Below are 18701 nucleotides of genomic sequence, written 5' to 3' on the forward strand. Positions count from 1 at the left end.
TACCAATAAACAATATTGTAATGGATGCCATAACGGACTATTTTTAACTTTTTTTAAACAGCCAACAAACAGAATTTCCCAGGTACTTTGTACGGGGTGATCCAATGACAAAGTTATGGGGTGACCCAATGACAAAAGGCCACCGCCAACAAGCCAAACCCAGCCACACAGAGCCCTTAAGCGCCTCCAAGTTATCTCTAGTTCCGGGAAAACTCACCCACCCGAATGCCAACTGGTGGGAAAGCCTGGACGCCCTCAGGATCGAACTAAAAATCTCAGTATTTCTTAATTGAGCCACCGATGCCCCCCCCCCCCCTCCAAAGTGTTGTTACCGGGATTTGAACTTGGGTCTCCATTGAAAAACCCAAGTTGCTTAGCACTACACCACATTGAAGAAGACAAGGATTATTTTTAACCAATGTTAACATATTCAATGTAGTATATTATATTTATTATAAAATCGTTACTATACTAAAAAATTTTAATTTTCTTATATTCATATTTTATTGACAATTTACAACAAAATATACTATAACTTATATAGATAACTGTATTTATATAGATATGTGTAAACTAAAAAAGAATTTTTATTTATTATTTATTTATTTGGTATAGAGTCTTCAATTGTATTGGTGAGAGCGATCAAAGTATTAGTCAAAGTCAACTATGAAATATGATTCTGAATGATATTCCAAGTTACTATTCAACGTCTTCATCATTAGGTATATATTTAACAAGTAAATTCGTTATCATTTTACAATAGCTATTCAATTATATTGAAACAAATTCGATACAAAATACGGTAAAAAATGTTATATGTTTATATTTTTTCATAAAGTTTTTTCTATTGTGTTTACAGATAATTATGGAACGACAATCAATTATAAAATTTCATCAACTAATTTTAACTGATCCCAAGGTTAAAAAACAACCAATCTCCAAATACTAATCCTGGTAAGTTTTCGTGATAATTTTTTTAAATGAAAAATTTATTGTATACGTTTTGTTTTACTATACCATTTTAGTTTTCAACCTAACAATAATCTCTTAATATTGTGTGGTTATTACGATAAATGCCAAAGAAAATATTTTAGTTGATAATCGAAGACTAAGGAGGATGCTTGTAGACCAAAGGCAAAATGAAAAAAAGTTCAAAAATACAAATATTCAACCAAAAGGTAAATTTTTTTTTATTTTTCTTCATAAACCATATGTGGCTTTATCAAGAGTGAAGAATAAAAATGATGTCGAAATACTTATTTTGGATTACCAAGATAAAGTTACAAAGAAGATAAGAAATATGGTTCACAATGAAATATTTAGTTGTTTATGAATTTTATTTTTTAAGTGTTATATTATGTTTTCTATACATGTATTATGTATCTTATGTTTTTGTAACTGTAAGTTTTTCAGTATTTTGTTTCTTTAGGAATATGAATTGCAATTAAGTATCATCATGCCGTCTCAAAAAACATATAAAAAACATCTTGTTTAAAATTACATGTGTTTATTGGACGATTTTTATTTTTTCACCCGTGACGTTCACGGGTCAATAACCTAGTCGATAAACTAAACAAAAGCAGAAATTCTAATATTAATATGAACAATTAACACAACCTGAAAATTGTTCCTGCTTATTTGGTAACATGGGTTTAGGCGGGAATAGGTATGTATCAGTATGAGAACACGTCGGGGAAGATGGATTGCAGCCGTGTGTCATTGTCTGATTGGATTGGTAACCCATCGATACAATTATCAAACGTGTCGTTGCCGGTGAGATAGCCCCGGGATAAATCTGGAAACTGGAGTTACGGGAGGACATATTTGGAATCTATTTTCTATAGGGTAGACATTTTGAGAATTTTCCTAAATCAGAATTTTAATTGTAAGACTAAGGGGGTGTTTGGGATTCCTTATTTTATCTTCTTATAATTTTTCACTAAATTAATAAGTTACAATATTGTAACTTATGCAACTTTTCCTCTCACAATATAAGCAATCCCAAACACTTTATTACTTTTTAAAAAGTTAATAAGTTTTAAATTGATAAAAATAAGCAATCCCAAACACTCTCTAAAAAATAGTTGTTTAAAGGGATTACTTCATAGAATTATAACTAACTTTGAAAGTTGTTCCAATCAGGTCACTGGTGAAAACTTTTGTTCCACTTAGGTCATTGAACTTTCATTTTTGTTTCAATCCTAGATATTTTACCTGAATAGCATGTAATTTAGGGTTTTTTTTTTAACTTTTAAAGGTTGCGAAAATTAGTAAAAATGCGAAATTTAATTTTAAAATTCCGAAAATTTTCAAAAAAAGTTCGGAAAATTGCAATAAATTGAAAAATTGAACAAAAAATGCAAAAATTGAAAAAAAATGCAAAAATGTTCAATTATTTTTTCTCGAAAATTGTAATAAATTACGATCCTTTTAGTTATATTCTTACTTTAGAGGTGGCAAATGGGTTGGGTTGGGTCGAAACAGGTCATGGGTCGGAACGGGTTAGGGTCGAAACGAGTCACTTAAAAAAATGGTTGTTTTGGTTCGGGTCAGAATGGGTTAGGGTCAACAGGTTCGGGTTAGAACGGGTCAAGGTCGAAACGAGTCAAAACGGGTTTCAGGTCAGTTTTTTTTGGACCAACGAATCAGTGCGTTTTCAACACGTTACAGCTCGTTTTAACAGCAAAAGCTTGTTTAAGCAATTTTTTCAGTTCATTTCAGCACTTAACAGCTCTTTTAAGCAATTTTTTAGTTCGTTTCAGCACCTTACAGCTCGTTCAAGCGATTTTTCAGTTTGTTTCAGCACATAACAGCTCATTTAATCGATTTTTCAGTTCGTTTCAGCACCTAATAGGTCGTTTAAGCGAGTTTTCAGTTCGTTTCAGGACTTAACAACTCGCTTAAGTGATTTTTTAGTTCGTTTCAGCACCTAACAGCTCGTTTAAGCGATTTTTCAGTTTGTTTCAGCATCTAACAACTCTTTTAAGCGATTTTTCAGTTCGTTTCAGCACCCAACAGTTCGTTTAAGCGATTTTTCAGTTCGTTTCAGCACCTAACAGCTCGTTTAAGCGATTTTTCAGTTCGTTTCAGCACTTAACAGCTTGTTTCAGCACGTTTTGACTAAAATGGGTTGTTTTGGTTCGTGTCGGAACGGGTTAGGGTCAACAAGTTCGGGTCAGAACGAGTCCAGGTCGGAAAGGTCAAAACGGGTTTCGGGTTGTTTTTTTTTGTTTTTATGTTTGTTGAACGAGGACAATGGACGAAACGTTTTAGTTTTTTTTTACTTTTTTTGTTTTTGTTTTGTATTTTAAATTATGGCTTTTTTAATATTTTTTTGAGTGTTTTATAAAAAACATCTAAATTACCTGCTATACAGATAAAATATATAAATTTAGAACAAAAATAAAAGTTCAATTACCCTTATTCTGTCTTCGGGAGTAATCCTTGTTTAAAAAGAAAAAAATTCAAATGAAAAATTTATAAAATGAAAAAAATTACAGAGCCCTAATTACTCCCAGTCTGCTGAAGGTTTGGTGCACGGAGATGCTGATCGACTGAACAACAGATGTTGCCGATACTTTCATCCAACAGTTTGTGCAGCATAACATATAAACGTAACCATTACCATTACGTTCATCGATTCTTCGTTCTATTCTATTCTATATATAATCTGTCTTACACAACCACGCTCTTCAGATTGATCAATTTTTTAGGTCTAATTGTACGGATTTATGTATGTATAGGACTGTCATTTTTAATTTGACTTATGGCTCTGACTCTGACTGCTTGTCAACTACCACCAAATGTTGATTATTTGGGGTTTCATAAATTACCACCAAGAACCAACTGGCCACTGCAAATAAGTATGAACCCAACTTTTAAATGTTGTTCGTCACTTTATGATCCGGTAGTATCGTCCGAACCGATCCAGAGTTATGAACCGTTTAGGACATGTGAGTCACAGTCCACACATTAATATACTTTTGATTGCTTCAAGCCTCAGATAACTGTTTTTCAAATTTCTTTGTGTATTATTATGTATGACAGATGAGTCAACTTTGATCATAGTTCGCCATGGAGAATCAATGTGGAACGAAAAGAATCTGTTTACCGGCTGCGTTGATGTGCCTCTAACAAAAACAGGTGTGGAAGAAGCGATAGAAGCTGGTAGGAGAATCAGTACCATGCCACTTGACATTGTGTACACATCAGCATTGGTTCGGTCTCAGATAACCGCTATGCTTGCCCTTACCCAACACTGCTGCCAGAAGGTTACTTGCATAAGATAATATTAGTCAAGGGTAGTATACTCATTTTGTTATTAGGGTATGTTTGGCTTGTAATGTTTTGGAACTTGCAGGTTCCTATAATCATACACAAAGAGAATGAAGAAGCTGAAATTTGGAGTCAAATATACAGTGAAGACACCAAAAATCAGTCTATTCCAGTTGTTAAAGCATGGCAGTTAAATGAGAGAATGTAATTTTATATCAACCTAGTTAAGTATTCATTACAATGAAATAAAAGTTAAATGTTATTTTGTTTATTCAGGTATGGTGATCTTCAAGGTCTTAACAAGCAAGAAACTGCTGAAGTATTTGGCAAAGAGCAAGTTTTAAGGTGGCGAAGAACTTATGAAGTTCGGCCACCGAATGGTGAAAGTTTAGAAATGTGTTTACAAAGAGCAGTTACCTACTTCAAAGAAAATGTAATATGAATTCTTTTTTCTTTTTCTTTTTTTACTTTTACAAACCAAATACAAATGGTGCTGACAGTGTTCCTGTTGTGCAGATAGAACCGCAACTAATGGCGGGAAAGCATATCATGGTTGTTGCACATGCAAATTCCTTGAGGTCTATTATCATGTATCTTGATAATCTAAGTCCTCAAGAGGTAACAAATAAGAAATCTGTGATTTTTAGATGGGTTCTATGTTTTCAAAAGTAGTGTAATGTTATTTATATATGTTGTTTTATTTAAAAGGTGATTAACTTAGAGCTGTCAACTGGGGTGCCAATGTTATACATTTATAAAGATGGGAAGTTTATCAGAAGGGGAAGTCCTGCTGGAACTAAGGAGGCTGGTGTTTATGCTTATACTTCGGTAACGAATTTGAAATTTATCTATCGTGATATACTTGTTTTCCTGGATATAAATGCTCTATATATGTAAGCACGGTATGCATACTTTAACTAGCTGTTAAGAAGACACTATAGCGAACTTCCAACATCTTTTGGAAATTTATCTTTGGACGATATCTAGAAGTACTAGTGACTATTGGTTGTTTAATATACTAATATATAAGGAACTTGTCGTGTTAAGTTTTGTGCTTATGTTAACTGCGTTTGTGAACCTTCCAAAGAAATCGAGACGAGCTATAAGGATCTTGTAGTGTTGCAGTTTAATACAAATATTAAAGTCAAACTGGATTATATGAATGACGAATGAATTTAAAAAACTGTTTTTATGTCTCTTTTAAGGTACTTAGTTTATTAAGTGCCGGTTAATCAGTGATTTTACGCCCCACCAATACTGTGAAAGTTTTACATTTTATGGCCTAGATGATCTGGTGTTTACTTTATGATTTAACAAATCTATCATTAATCCACTCCAAAAATGGGACCTTCTTTCATTGTTAACCCATGTTTAATTTTGCTTTTTATCGGGTTGTACCGAAGCATATTTGGTTATAGTTAAACTTGATCAGGTGTACATAAACATTGAGAATATTTTCATGTGATTTATGGTAAGTAATATCATGCCGTGTGTTTCAGAATTTGGCACTTTATAAGGATCAGGTGCTGCTGCAAGGAAATATGACAAAGTGATAAGTTGGATGATGCTGCAAGGAATATTTTAAATATACTTGAGTCGTTGAAATAATTAATGTATTTGGCATTGGGATCAGGTGAGAAGCTTTTTATCGTAAGAAAGCATTGATTTGCTTTTAATTTATATTTTTGATTCATAATTTCACATTCTGAGGAAGTTAACAAAATTATGAATCAGAGATGCAATTTGTAACTTTTTTGCATAATTTTGTATGTATATTGGATCATGACCGAAAGTATAAAAATTTGGAAAAAGGTTACACATTTCTGTTTGATCCTACTTTGTTGCATTAGATCCTATTTATGATTTGGAAAAAGTATCACTTAATTCTTGTCAAAATTGGTTGGATTAAAATTTGCTTGGCTTGAAATGGGTTCTTTTATATTTAAAAAAAAGTATTAAAATATGCTCACCTGGATATTGCTTGCGATTGTGCCGAACCCGGCGAAGGATGCGGTAATGATGTAGTGGAGGCGGCGGCAATGGTGCTGGCCAAAATGGTGGCAATGGTGCTGGCCAAAATGGTGGTGCTGGTAATGGTGTTGGAGGTGGTAGCGGTGGTGGTTGTGGTGCCATCCGAGTTGTGTCCTTCACAGAGATGGTTGGGGGTGATGGTGTCGTGGTGGTGACGGTGATTACGGTTGCCTCGGTGGCGGTTAACCTGTTCGGTTTGGTTCATTTTGTGAACCGTTTGGTAGAAACCCGTTGGAGAAACGGACCGGTTCGATTCGGTTTCCGGTTAAACTGTTCCAAACCGGTTTTTTTAATACATCTCTATTAGTATATCATTTTGAAACAGAACCGGTTTTTTTAGTACATCTCTATAATCTAGTATATCATTTTGGGTTGTTTCATGTAAGCCAATCCGTTTTAACCTATGTGAACTCGAATATAATCTTTTTTTTCAACTCATATTAACTAGATGTGCACAAAAGAACCGGTTCCGAATCCGAAGCGGTGGAACTGGCCTGGAACCGGTTCCAATACCCGAGTTGGGTATTTTTATACCCAAAAACCCTACCTGGTTTTACATTTTCCCAAAAAATAGGTTCGTACCTGGTTCCTACCCGGTTCTGATTCTCACCCGGATTAACCGGTTCTGCCGGGTATTTTACATTTAATGATCTGCAGGCTAAAATAGATTATATAGCCGTTGGACCGGTTTTTGATGTCCAAAAACTATATAAATTGATTTTTATCATTTGTTTTACCATCAAACTCGAAAACACAAAAAATACTTCTTGGTTTACACTTGTTTTACAAACCAGACTTACCTACACCTCCATTTTTTTCACTTCTACCACTTGTTACTATGGCAAGCACTAACAAGGCTAACAAATGATTAAAATTTTGTCGTATCTTAAACTGATCATGATGAAGAAGGACATTGTGAAAATCTATGAATCAAAAGGACATGTGAGAAGGCCCCAACCACAAAGACAGTATACTATAAGGGCTTCCACATCAATAGTCTGAATCCCTACCACCAGGTCTAGCCAGCAAAGACAAAAAAGGCCACCTTCCAGTGTGGACCTACCAAAGAATCTTTATTTTGATTATAGGATCAAGACACTAATTATGACTTGTGGTGAGCTGAAGACTATTGTATTCAGGGATGACTTTCAGGATTTTAACAAAGAATAACTTGAAGAATTGGTAAGACTACACTTATATGACTATTAGTAGAGAGAAAGGTTTGCAGGACAGTAACGAGAAGGTAGGGCGGAATTGGGATTTGGTTGAGTTGATCAATTGTGACTTTAAGGCTCGTTGTAAATTTTGTGGCACTTTTTTAAAGCAAGATTCGAACTCTACTTTAATAAAGCACATCGAAAATAAATTTTGCAAGGCCTTGAAAGAAGTTCCCCTAACGGACCAAGTCGAATTGGGTCGAGATGGTACAATCTTTCGTTACAACATAAAAGCGGTTCATGATAGATAGGCGAAGTTCGTTATTCAACAAAGTTTGCCGTTTAACCACTTTGACAACCCGGAGTTGACGGCCATGATTCGAGATCCTCTTCAACCGTGTTACACCCATGTAAGTCGTACTACCCGTAGACGTCTTGTCTAAAATTGTGGGAATGTGCAAAAAAAGATTTAATTAAGTTTTTTCAAACTCTACAAACGAATGTGAGTTTAACTAGTGATATTTGGTCGGGCACACACATGTTACCGGAATCCTACCTTTGTGTCACCGCTCATTGGGTCGATCCGGTGTCTTGGCAATTGATGAAACGCACCATCGCTTTTGAAAACTTTCCGTATCCACATACCGCTGATAAGTTGTTTGAAATTGTAGACGAGGTAATAAAAACTTTTAACTTTAGGAAAAAATTATTTTCTTTGTCATTTGATAGCACAACAAACAATACAAAGACGGTAGAAAAATTTATCATAAAATATACACCACCTTGTTACATGAATTTTTTTCATGCTCGATGTGTTTCACATATTATCAATTTGGTTGTTCAAGAAGGTCTCGCCAATGACACCATGGAAGCCGGTTTGAGATGCTTTAGATTTATGTTACAATATATTTTCAAAAGTGGTAAAAGAAGACAACTTGAATACAAAAACTATTGCAAATCGGTTAAAAGAAAATATTTGGGGTCGAATTGGGACGTTCCAACCTGTTGGAACTCAACTTGTAATATGATCAAGTTTGTTTTTGCCCAACGAGAAACATTACAAAGTTTTAATAACACTCTTGTTGATCGGCGCGAAGCCGATTTGGTTCCCGAAGGTGTTTGGGTGAATGTCGGTTATTTCTTGGAGTATCTTGATGTTTTCAAAACCTCAACAACTAAATTATCGGGAGTTTATTATCCTACTAGTTGTTGGGTGTATCAAGAACTGTACAACATCTCCTTGAATTTTGAAGAGTTTGAAGAGAAGAATGATCTTTTCCATCATATTGTTTAGCCAATGAAGGAGAAATTCCAAAAGTATTATGAATGCATACCGCCGATGTTTACTTGTTCCGCCGCTTTAAACCCATATTGGAATGTTGCCAGGGTTGAGGCATTGATCGAGGAAATATATGACAACATGGGTATGCATGAGGTCGACTTGGGGTTGTCGACGGAAACGAAGGAATATTTCAACAAATCCATTCAAGAACTTTACGATCATTATTTCCATCTTTATGGTCCATGCTTAAAGTCTTCTTTTGTGAGGCAAACAACAAAATGTAGGCCGTGCAAGTACAAACTTATGAATATGATGAATGTTGTTTGTGAGTTGGTGGCTAAGTGGCAAAGGTGAAACACACTAACTAGTGAACTTGATCGATATGGTGGAGCAAACTATGTTGAAGGTGCAATAGTCGATGAAATTCGCAACCTTGATATTTGGCTTGGTGGAAAGGAACGCCAGACGAATTTCCTTTTCTTTCCGCCATGCCTTGTGACTTGCTTAGCATCCAAGCTTCAACGGTAGCTTCGGAATCGGTTTTTTCTCTTAGTGGAAGGATATTATCGATGCGAAGAACAAAACTCACTTCGGAGTCTCTAGAAAGGTGCATTTTCCTAAAGGATCATTTGGACGCGGTGGATCGTATACAACACAAGGCAAACTTTGAAGATGAAATACCACTAGAGCGTCCAATTCATGATGAGGTGGAAGAAGAGCTTTCTTCCGGGCTATCGGGTGGTGAAGAAGACGAAGGCGAAGACTAAGAAGAAGAGTTTGAAGACGTGTAATTTTTATTTGTCTTAGTCATGTAATTTGTAATACGAACCAATCGATCCAATTTCAAGTAATTTTTATTTTATTTGTTTTTCTTCATTTAATATTAGTCATGCTTTATTTATTATTAGTCATACTTTACTTTTTATTAGTCTTTCAACGACCACTTCTTTACATTGACGACAAAGATTGTATTATAAAAAAACAACACATTACAAACATTATTAAAGACAACAACTTAAAATAACAAACACGGTTCGTCGTTTTAATCCCGCTCTCAACGCCGATTACTCTCTGTTACGTCACACCCCAAAAACCTTAATCTAGGCAGCGGAAGACTTTAACTAAGTCATTCGGGTCGTAACAGATGCCGATAGCAGGTCAATATAAAGTAAATTATTTAATAATAAAAGATGACTCATATTTAATAAAAATATTCTTTTGTTACATGATTAGAGTTTTACACGTGCTATCCGCACGGCTTATTACATTCCCAGTTTCCACATTATTCAAACACACTTCCAACTCTCCCTTTTCCTTATCTCCTCGAAGCCATTACTTACTTGAAAAGCATATTAAAATAAACGTCAACACGAATGTTAGTGGGTTCTCTTTTTTGTAAATAATATATATATATATATATATATATATATATATGCACACATATTTATGCGTATTATAACGAATGTATGACAAACGAAAATTCAATACAAATCATCATGATAAACATATTAAACAATACTTTATCAATTTATCGAGAAACATAGTAAATGGCTACGTATAAATCTCACCATAAAATGGTTCAACGATAATTCTTTTCATAATCTATTACCATAAGCAACAGTAGTATTCTTTTCTCACTTTTCTTTTAACATGGTATTCATATCTTTAATAATTCATCATAATTGGATTTTTTTATAAAACGAAGCATTTTATCTTTTAACAAATCGCACTGTTGTAGAAGAGTAAAAAATACAACAAGTGTATGACTATCAAAATTGATAACTCGAAACATACCATAGTCAAAATATTCCCACTTTTAACCCAATGCGATTGGAAATGGGGGCGCATCACCCCGATAGATCTACCAACATTTATGTTCCCTTATTAATTCGGTTAACAGTTATTTAACCAATTGTTGACTCATCTCACTTTTTACACGGGTTGTAAAATAAAATGCTTTATAAAAATATCAATAAAATCAGTAGAAAGAATATGCTTTTCCTCCAAATCACAAGAAAAATATTTCGAAAACGAGGGGTCGATAAAGAAACTCACTGTCGAAGCTTTTCGTCCGAAAAATTGCGTGTCCTATATTAGTACATTTTTTGTTAATAAATCTTGGTTTTAGTTTTAGTTTGTAAATGTCTTTTATTTTTTAACCTTAGTCTAATTACCACAAACACACACTATCAGTTAATTTCCTATCTAATCAAGTTAACAAGTAAGTATAGTTCGGGCTTTGTTAACTATTGTCTTAATAACTAAATTTATTAATAACTAAAGTAAATATATAAATATGACAAAATATTTAAGTTTCAGTTGCTGGAAATGTAACATCCTACTTTTGATAATAATAAATAAAAAGGGAGTGGTTATTTAAAAGTGTGTTAATATTTAATTAAGTTATATAGCATAAAGGAGTGTTAGCATGGTTAATAAAATATGGAATAAGAGATGGTTATAGGCCCCAGGTCATGGGCTTGAGAGAGTATAAATACTCCTTAAACCTCCCTAAAACCCTAAAATCTCTCATTTCTTATCCACTAGCCTCTTTACACACTCAAAAACACACACAAACACTCCTTAAACCCTACGGCTCATACTCGAACCCAATGAAGGAAGATTTGTGCTAAATCTATGATTATGCAAGCAAGAAACAAGTACATAGTGTACATTGAAGCTAATCCATATCCTATAAACATCAAAAGGTACGTGCTTTACGTGTAAAGGTTGTGTTTTTAAGAACGGTTTGCCCTAAGACTTGGTACTAAGGCAAAATTGAGGATTTTTTTATACCATAAAAATGTAAACTTGGTGTTAAAAATAGCTTAATGAACTCGAGAGTATGAACAAACCCTAGATCTAGCTTAAACGAGTTTGAAATCAATAAAGGTTTAAACTTTATGGCTAAGAAAGCTAGATCTTGGTCTAGGATGGAAAGGAAAACGTTTAGGAGGCTATATAACACTAAAATATGAGAATAGATGTAATATGAAGTGAAAATGATAATAATGGTATTAATACCCTACAGCGGGTACGCTCGAATGAGGAGCAAGTATTCGAATGGGGAACATTCTAATGAAAAAGAAAGAAAGGAAAGAAAGAAAGAAGGAAAATGTGCAAACACCTTTTGAATCGAATAAGGGTCCCATTCGATTAAGGGTTGAATCGAACATGTGTCCATTCTAATAAGAATACTGAAGCGAACAGAAGTTGATTCGAATGAAGAGTTCATTCGAATAAAAAGTTCCATTCGAATGGATAACCCATTCGAATAAAAGGTCCATTCAAATGGATAACCCATTTGAATAGGAGGTTCCATTCGAATGGATGAACCATTCGAATAGAGGTTCCATTCGAATGGATAACCCATTCGAATATAGATTTCAATTCGAATGGATAACCCATTCGAAAAGAAAGGAGAGCCCATTAGAATGCAATGTTTAATCGATCTGAAGGCTCATTCGAATCAAACTGACCATTCGAATCAAATAAACCATTCAAACAGAATTGAACATTCAATTAATCTAGACTTAGAAGTTTTTGAGAAAACTCAAAGGATGTGTATAGAGCTAGTTGATTGATATATGTAATTATCATACAGCTAACCACGCTCAATTTAAGAAGGGGATTACTATAAACTCAGAAAGAAACAAGAGACATGTGAGTTTCTAGCCCCACTTCCTTGTTATGTTTTCGGGGCTGTGTGTGATGTACATAAAATTATACATCTTTTTAGCATCAAATAATCTCTAAAAACTGCAATTTCTATCAAATAACATAGCTTAGAAGGCTACTTATCGTAATAAAATGCAAATTCAGGTAAACCAAAGCCTCAAACGAAGAACAAGCGAAAAGGCAAAGAAAAATGGAAGAAAACACAAGGAAAACAAGAAACGCGCCCCCATGCTTCTGAACACAAGAAAAGACAAAAATATACAAGAAAAGACAAACAATGAAGGCAAAGGCATGGGGCCGTGCTCCCTTGACCACGAGGCCGTGGTCACCCTCAGATAAGACAAAAAGGATTTAGGCATATGTCAATAAAAATCACGGGGGCGTGCCTCAGAAGCACACTCCTGTGGTGAGTCATCATGTACGATTTAACAACATGGAACTGGGACACGTGGACACGGGGTCGTGCTCTTTCCTCCAGACAACCTGTAAATAGTGGAGCATGTTGCATTCATTTGGTGTGCTTGAAGAAGGTTTATAAAAACACCCACATTACACTCATATTGAAGCTCTGGTGAGGAGTTTGAAGGCTTGGAGGTTATCATCATCATCCATCATCATCAACATCATCATAATCCATCATCATCATTAAGAAGGGAGATTCATCCACATTTGGTTAGATTGTTTTAGGTTAATCATGTGTTTGTTATTATCATCTCTTTTAATGTTTACAACAATGCTCATTATGAGCTAAACTTCATTCACCGTCTAAAATCTATGAAGAAGCTTTGTTTTACTTGATGATTATGTGAAACATGCGGTTTAGTTTGGTAAAGCACATGGTTATTTTGCAATTATCCATTAATGAAGAAATGTTTTATCACTTTAATCCAATACATCAAGGTTGATGATTTATAATCACTCATGGTAATTCATGTTCTTGGAAACTAGAAATGGTAAAAAGAATACGTTGATACTTTATTTAAGATAAAACATGGATCCTTATGTTGTACTTAGAAATGATGACATATAAGTTATGATATATTTCTCTAGTTTTGATAATTCTGAAATAACATTGTAAACACGATTGCTTAGGTTATCATGATAGTTAAAGAAATCATATGTTAATGGAATGTGTAATTATAATCTAATCTAATCAATCAAGTGGAGGTTGTGTGAGTTAACTACAACCAATCGAAGTTGTTAGGATTGGTATTTGAGAAATCGAAGTCAATCCTAATCATTCTACTTTACAAACTGCTTGTCTATTTAAATTGACATTCTCGGGGTAGTATACTATTAAGCATAGGATGGACTTGAAAATATGCACGTTATTTACCATTATGTCATGGAATATGTTCACTCAAAAATGAGGAGCATAGTCTATCATATATTATTAGGTCAAGTTTATTATTTGTTTAACTAATAATTGTCAAGGAGTAATGGAGTGGATTCTTGATATTCGATGGTAACCTTCATATAAATGAGCTACTCGTTTAGAATTTCTCTTCTTGTCACCTGTATATTATATATAAGTATTTATAAAAAGTTCAAAAATCAACCCAAATATGATTAAAACTCTCCGATTGCATTAAAACAAGGATTCACTATTGGAAGCATTTGTGTCCACAGATCGATACTTGGTTCTTACCGATACTATTCTGTATATACGATAGGTACAACTGCCTATTTTGTGTGTGTTTAGTCTTAGTAGAAATCACTTTTATAAATTTAAAACACGATCTTGTGCAAAGCTAAAACCCCAATCAGTTATCAATTTTACCAACACAGCACGCACACAAACATCAAGTTTTTGGCGTCGTTGCCAGGGACATTGTACGTTTCTAAGAACGATCCAAGTTTTAATTTAATCATTGTTTATAATTGTTCAAATTTTTAACTTTTTTTTTATTTTCTTTCACTTATTACTATATTAGAATTAATTATTTTAAGGCTAGCCTAACCTTTACCTTTACTCTAGCTTAATTGGCTTATACCTTAGTTTAGTTTTACTATAGCTTAGCCTAATTTTGATTTAATCCCATGTATGTCCTCTACATTCGGACCTGAGCTTGTTTCTCTAATTTCTGATCCGGAACGACTCTTTCGTCGACGAACGCGTAAACAGACTGCAGAAACTGCCGAAACAATCAATGACGTGTCAGTAGACGCCACGACATCAGAAGAAAATCAAACCGAAGAACTGATGGCGGCCCAAAACAACGAACCAAACATGAGCCAGTATGCCAAGCCAACTCTCGAAGGCTATGGAAATGGAGTGGCTCCACCCGAAATCACCAAGAATTTTGAGATCAAATCAAGCGCCATTCATATGGTGAAAAATTCAGTTCAATTTCATGGTCTCCTCGACTAAGACCCTCTTTCTCATATATCTCGATTCTTACGATTCTGCCGAACCATTAAAATTCAAAACTGTTTAGAAGATCAGATCAAACTCAAACTCTTTCCTTTCTCTCTAAGGCGTCAAGCCTTAGAATGGATAGAATCCCTTCCTTCTGGTTCCATCACTACTTGGGACCATATGGTTGAACAGTTTCTCCTCAAATACTTTCCGCCTGATAAAACTGCCAAATACCGAGCCAGCATTACCGGATTTCGGATCGATGATGATGAATCGTTACACGCAGCATGGGAGAGATACAAAAGTCTTATGAGAAGATGCCCACATCATGGAATGAGCGTATGGTTACAAGTATATACTTTCTTTGACGCACAATCTAGTCAAAACAAACAGGCCATCGACCAAGTCGCCGGTGGATACTTGGGATCCAAATCACCTAATGAGCATTTGAAATCATGGAGAAGGCAGCAAAGAAGAGTTTCGCTTATAACCCACCAAGACCTACATCAACACACAAAGGATTGCACCACGTTGATTCTAACACTCTTGTCACCGCACAGCTTGAAGCCCTTTCTAAAAGATTCGAACAGCTTCAAGCAGAACTATTAAAAACCAAGATCACGTGTGACACCTGTGGAGGGAATCATAAGACAAGTGAGTTCAAACGAGTTATTATGGCCATGGAGGAAGTTGACTTCATCGTCCGTCAAAACAACGCGTTCAGCAACAATTACAATCCAAGATGGAGAAACCACCCAAATTTCCGTTGGAAGGACGGAGGTAACACTCAACCCCTACTCGGATTCGAAAAAAGACCAATGAATCAATCCTTCTAGCCTAAACCACAATTTCAAGATCAAAGTTCCAGTAGCCATAAAATCCAAGCTACTCAAAAATCAAAGAAATGTTGATCCAAATCATGACCAAAACATAAGGAGCAAAAAAGAAGGCCGACTCAAGGGTTATTGATATCAACAGAGTATTTTTAAAACATGAAGCTGACTTAAAGAGTCAACAAGCATCACTACAGAATCTAGAAACCCAAATCAGACAAATTGCCCGACAATTATCCGAAAGACCACCTGACACTCTCCCAAGCAACATAATCACCAACCCGAATGCAAAAGCTAACGTTGTTACACTCAGAAGCGGTACAACCACGGTTGCCCCACCAACTTCAGAACCAGTTATGGAGAAGGGATCCCCTTACAAAACACATGAGGTACTGATTCCAACAGGCACCGTACAACCCAAGGAACCAATCCGAACTTATGTTCCACCTATTCCATACCTTGGACGGCTGAAGCAGGAAATATTGGAAGCTCAGTACGGGAAGTTTTTAGAACTCTTCAAACAATTCCACATCAACATTCCTTTTATTGAAGCCATGGCCCAAATGCCAAAATATGCTAAGTTTCTCAAAGAAGTGTTGACAAACAAGCTAGAGGAGCTATCACATGTCACCCTGAGTGAAGAATGTTTAGCCGTCCTCCAAAACAAGTTGCTGCAAAAAATGACCGATCCAGGGAGCTTTACTATCCCTTGTCTCATAGGAAATTTGTCTGTTAGCAATGCCCAGGCCGACCTAGGAGCTAGTATTAATTTATTGATTTATGCAGTTTTTGCTAAACTAGGATAGGAGAACCAAAGGCCACCCGCATGAGCATTCAGTTAGCTGACCGATCCGTTAAATATCCTTGGGGCATTGTTGAAAACATGCTTGTCAAAATTGAAAAATTTGTTTTCCTAGCAGATTTTGTAATTTTAGATATTGAAGAAGACAAAAGTGTACCTCTGATTTTAGGAAGACCCTCTGTAGACACTGTAAAGGCTATCATTGATGTTTGCACCGGAAAACTCACTCTCAGGGTTAATGAAGAGGCTATCACTTTTGACATAGGAAAATCTATGCAACATCCGCAACATCACGATGACTCACTGTACTATGTCGACATCATCGATTCCATCGTGAGTTGCTACGTGCGAAAATCTTCCATCAGCATCCCATTAGAAACACAAATCTTGACAAACATAAAAACTAAACCCACATTGGAACATGATAATCTCGTACTATAATTAACTATCAAGAAACATCAGATGTAGTATGTGAGATCACCGAACATAATGAAAAATCAAAAATATCAATCGAAGAACCCAAGCCTTAGAACTAAAAGAACTCCCAAACCATCTCGAATATGCCTTTCTTGAAAAAGACTCTCAACTCCCAGTAATTATTTCATCCCACCTTTCCAAGGACAAGAAAGACGAACTTCTTAAGGTTCTCAAAAACCATAAGAAGGCTATCGCATGGATGATCATGGATATCAAGGGAATCAGTCCTTTCTTTTGTACTCACAAAATTCTCGTGGAGGAAGAATACAAGCCCGTGGTCCAACATCAAAGACGTCTCAACTTCAACATGCAAGATGTGATGAAGAAGGAAGTAATCAAACTCCTTGATGCCGGATTAATCTACCCAATCTCAGATTCACCTTGGGTTAGTACAACTCAAGTAGTACCCAAGAAGGGAGGAATGACAGTTGTAATAAACGAGAAGGACGAATCCCGATGAGAACCATCACATGCTGGCGAGTTTGCATTGATTATCGGAAGCTTAATGACGCAATAAGAAAATATCATTTTCCACTTCCTATTATCGAGCAAATGCTTGAACGATTATCTGGAAAAATGTTCTACTGTTTTCTTGATGGATTTTCTGGATACTTTCAAATTCCCATTTCTCTTGAAGATCAGGAGAAAACCACCTTTACATGTCTGTATGGCACCTTTGCCTACCGAAGAATGACATTTGGACTATGTAATGCTCCGACCACTTTCCAACGTTGCATGGTGGCCATCTTTCATGAAATGATCGAACACTCTATGTAAGTTTTCAAGGACGAATTCTCAGTATTTGGAGACTCCTTCGATCATTGTCTGAAAAACCTAGACAAAATGTTGGATAGGTATGAGAAGTGAATCTAGTACTCAACTGGGAAAAATGCCACTTTATGGTCAAAGAAGGAATTTTTCTCGGTCACAAGATATCTCAAAAAGGATCAGAAGTTGATAGGGCAAAAATAGAAACCATTTCTAAACTTCCACCACCTACTTCATTCAAAGCCATTAGAATTTTTCTAGGTCATGCAGGATTCTATCATCGTTTCATAAAAGACTTCTCCAAAATTGCTAGACCTATGACCAAACTTCTAGAAAAAGACGCACCGTTTGTCTTCTCTAAATAATGTGTTGAATCATTCAACATATTGAAAGAAAAACTAGTCAACGCACCAATCATGACTACACCCGATTGGACCCTTCCAATCGAGATCATGTGCGATGCAAGTGACTTTACAGTTGGAGCCGTACTCGGAGAACGCAAAGAGAAACATTTTTACCCAATTTACTATGCTAGTAAGACTCTTAATGATGCACATGAAAACTACACCACAACATAAGAAGAGTTATTAGCAGTAGTTTTCGCCTTCGAAAAATTTAGATCTTACCTCGTTCTTTCCAAAACCATAGTTTACACCGATCATGCTGTCATACAATACCTATTCAACAAGCAAGATGCCAAACCAAGACTCATTCGATGGATTCTTCTACTCCAGGAATTCGACATAGAAGTCAAGGATAAGAAGGGAGCAGAAAATGTAGCCACTGACCATCTCTCTCGCTTAGAATGCACAACTTCAGAATAACATCTCGAGAAATTATCAATGATAATTTTTCACATGAAGTTCTCATGCATATCCAAGCGGTCATGCTAGAGGAAGATGAAAGTTCTTGGTTTGCCGATTTCGCAAATAGTTTAGCTTATAGAATCTTAAGAAAAGGACTAACTCATCAACAACGGAAGAAATTTTTTTCGGACTTTAAATTCTACTTCTGGGAAGATCCATACTTGTTTAGGATA

General features: G+C 35.5%; 1 protein-coding gene across 2 annotated transcripts; it reads left to right on the forward strand.

The window, feature by feature from the left end:
• Window positions 1-3823: 3823 nt before the first annotated feature.
• On the forward strand, window positions 3824-6336 carry LOC143607088 (2,3-bisphosphoglycerate-dependent phosphoglycerate mutase 1-like). 2 transcript variants are annotated; one of them, XM_077082657.1, is made up of 7 exons: window positions 3824-3953; window positions 4048-4271; window positions 4361-4479; window positions 4552-4708; window positions 4792-4893; window positions 4984-5103; window positions 5775-6336. In XM_077082657.1, the coding sequence occupies exons 1-7, from the start codon at window positions 3866-3868 to the stop codon at window positions 5826-5828; spliced, it is 864 nt and encodes a 287-aa protein (XP_076938772.1). In that variant the 5' UTR covers window positions 3824-3865; the 3' UTR covers window positions 5829-6336. The 2 variants fall into 2 exon arrangements, with proteins under 2 accessions (XP_076938772.1, XP_076938774.1); XM_077082659.1 differs by having other exon boundaries at window positions 3824-3957; window positions 5775-6335.
• Window positions 6337-18701: the final 12365 nt, after the last annotated feature.

Source organism: Bidens hawaiensis, unplaced genomic scaffold, assembly GCF_021521415.1.
Source record: "Bidens hawaiensis isolate Kalapana, Puna unplaced genomic scaffold, B.hawaiensis_p1.1 tig00079367_1, whole genome shotgun sequence".
NCBI classification, from domain to species: domain Eukaryota; kingdom Viridiplantae; phylum Streptophyta; class Magnoliopsida; order Asterales; family Asteraceae; genus Bidens; species Bidens hawaiensis.

Bases quoted from the DNA above. Each gene is read 5' to 3' on its own strand.
- LOC143607088 (XM_077082657.1), top strand. From the start codon at position 3,866: ATGAACCCAACTTTTAAATGTTGTTCGTCACTTTATGATCCGGTAGTA. The intron at 4,480-4,551 runs GTAATTTTATAT...TTGTTTATTCAG, and splicing joins TGGCAGTTAAATGAGAGAAT to GTATGGTGATCTTCAAGGTC. The intron at 4,709-4,791 runs GTAATATGAATT...CCTGTTGTGCAG, and splicing joins TTACCTACTTCAAAGAAAAT to ATAGAACCGCAACTAATGGC.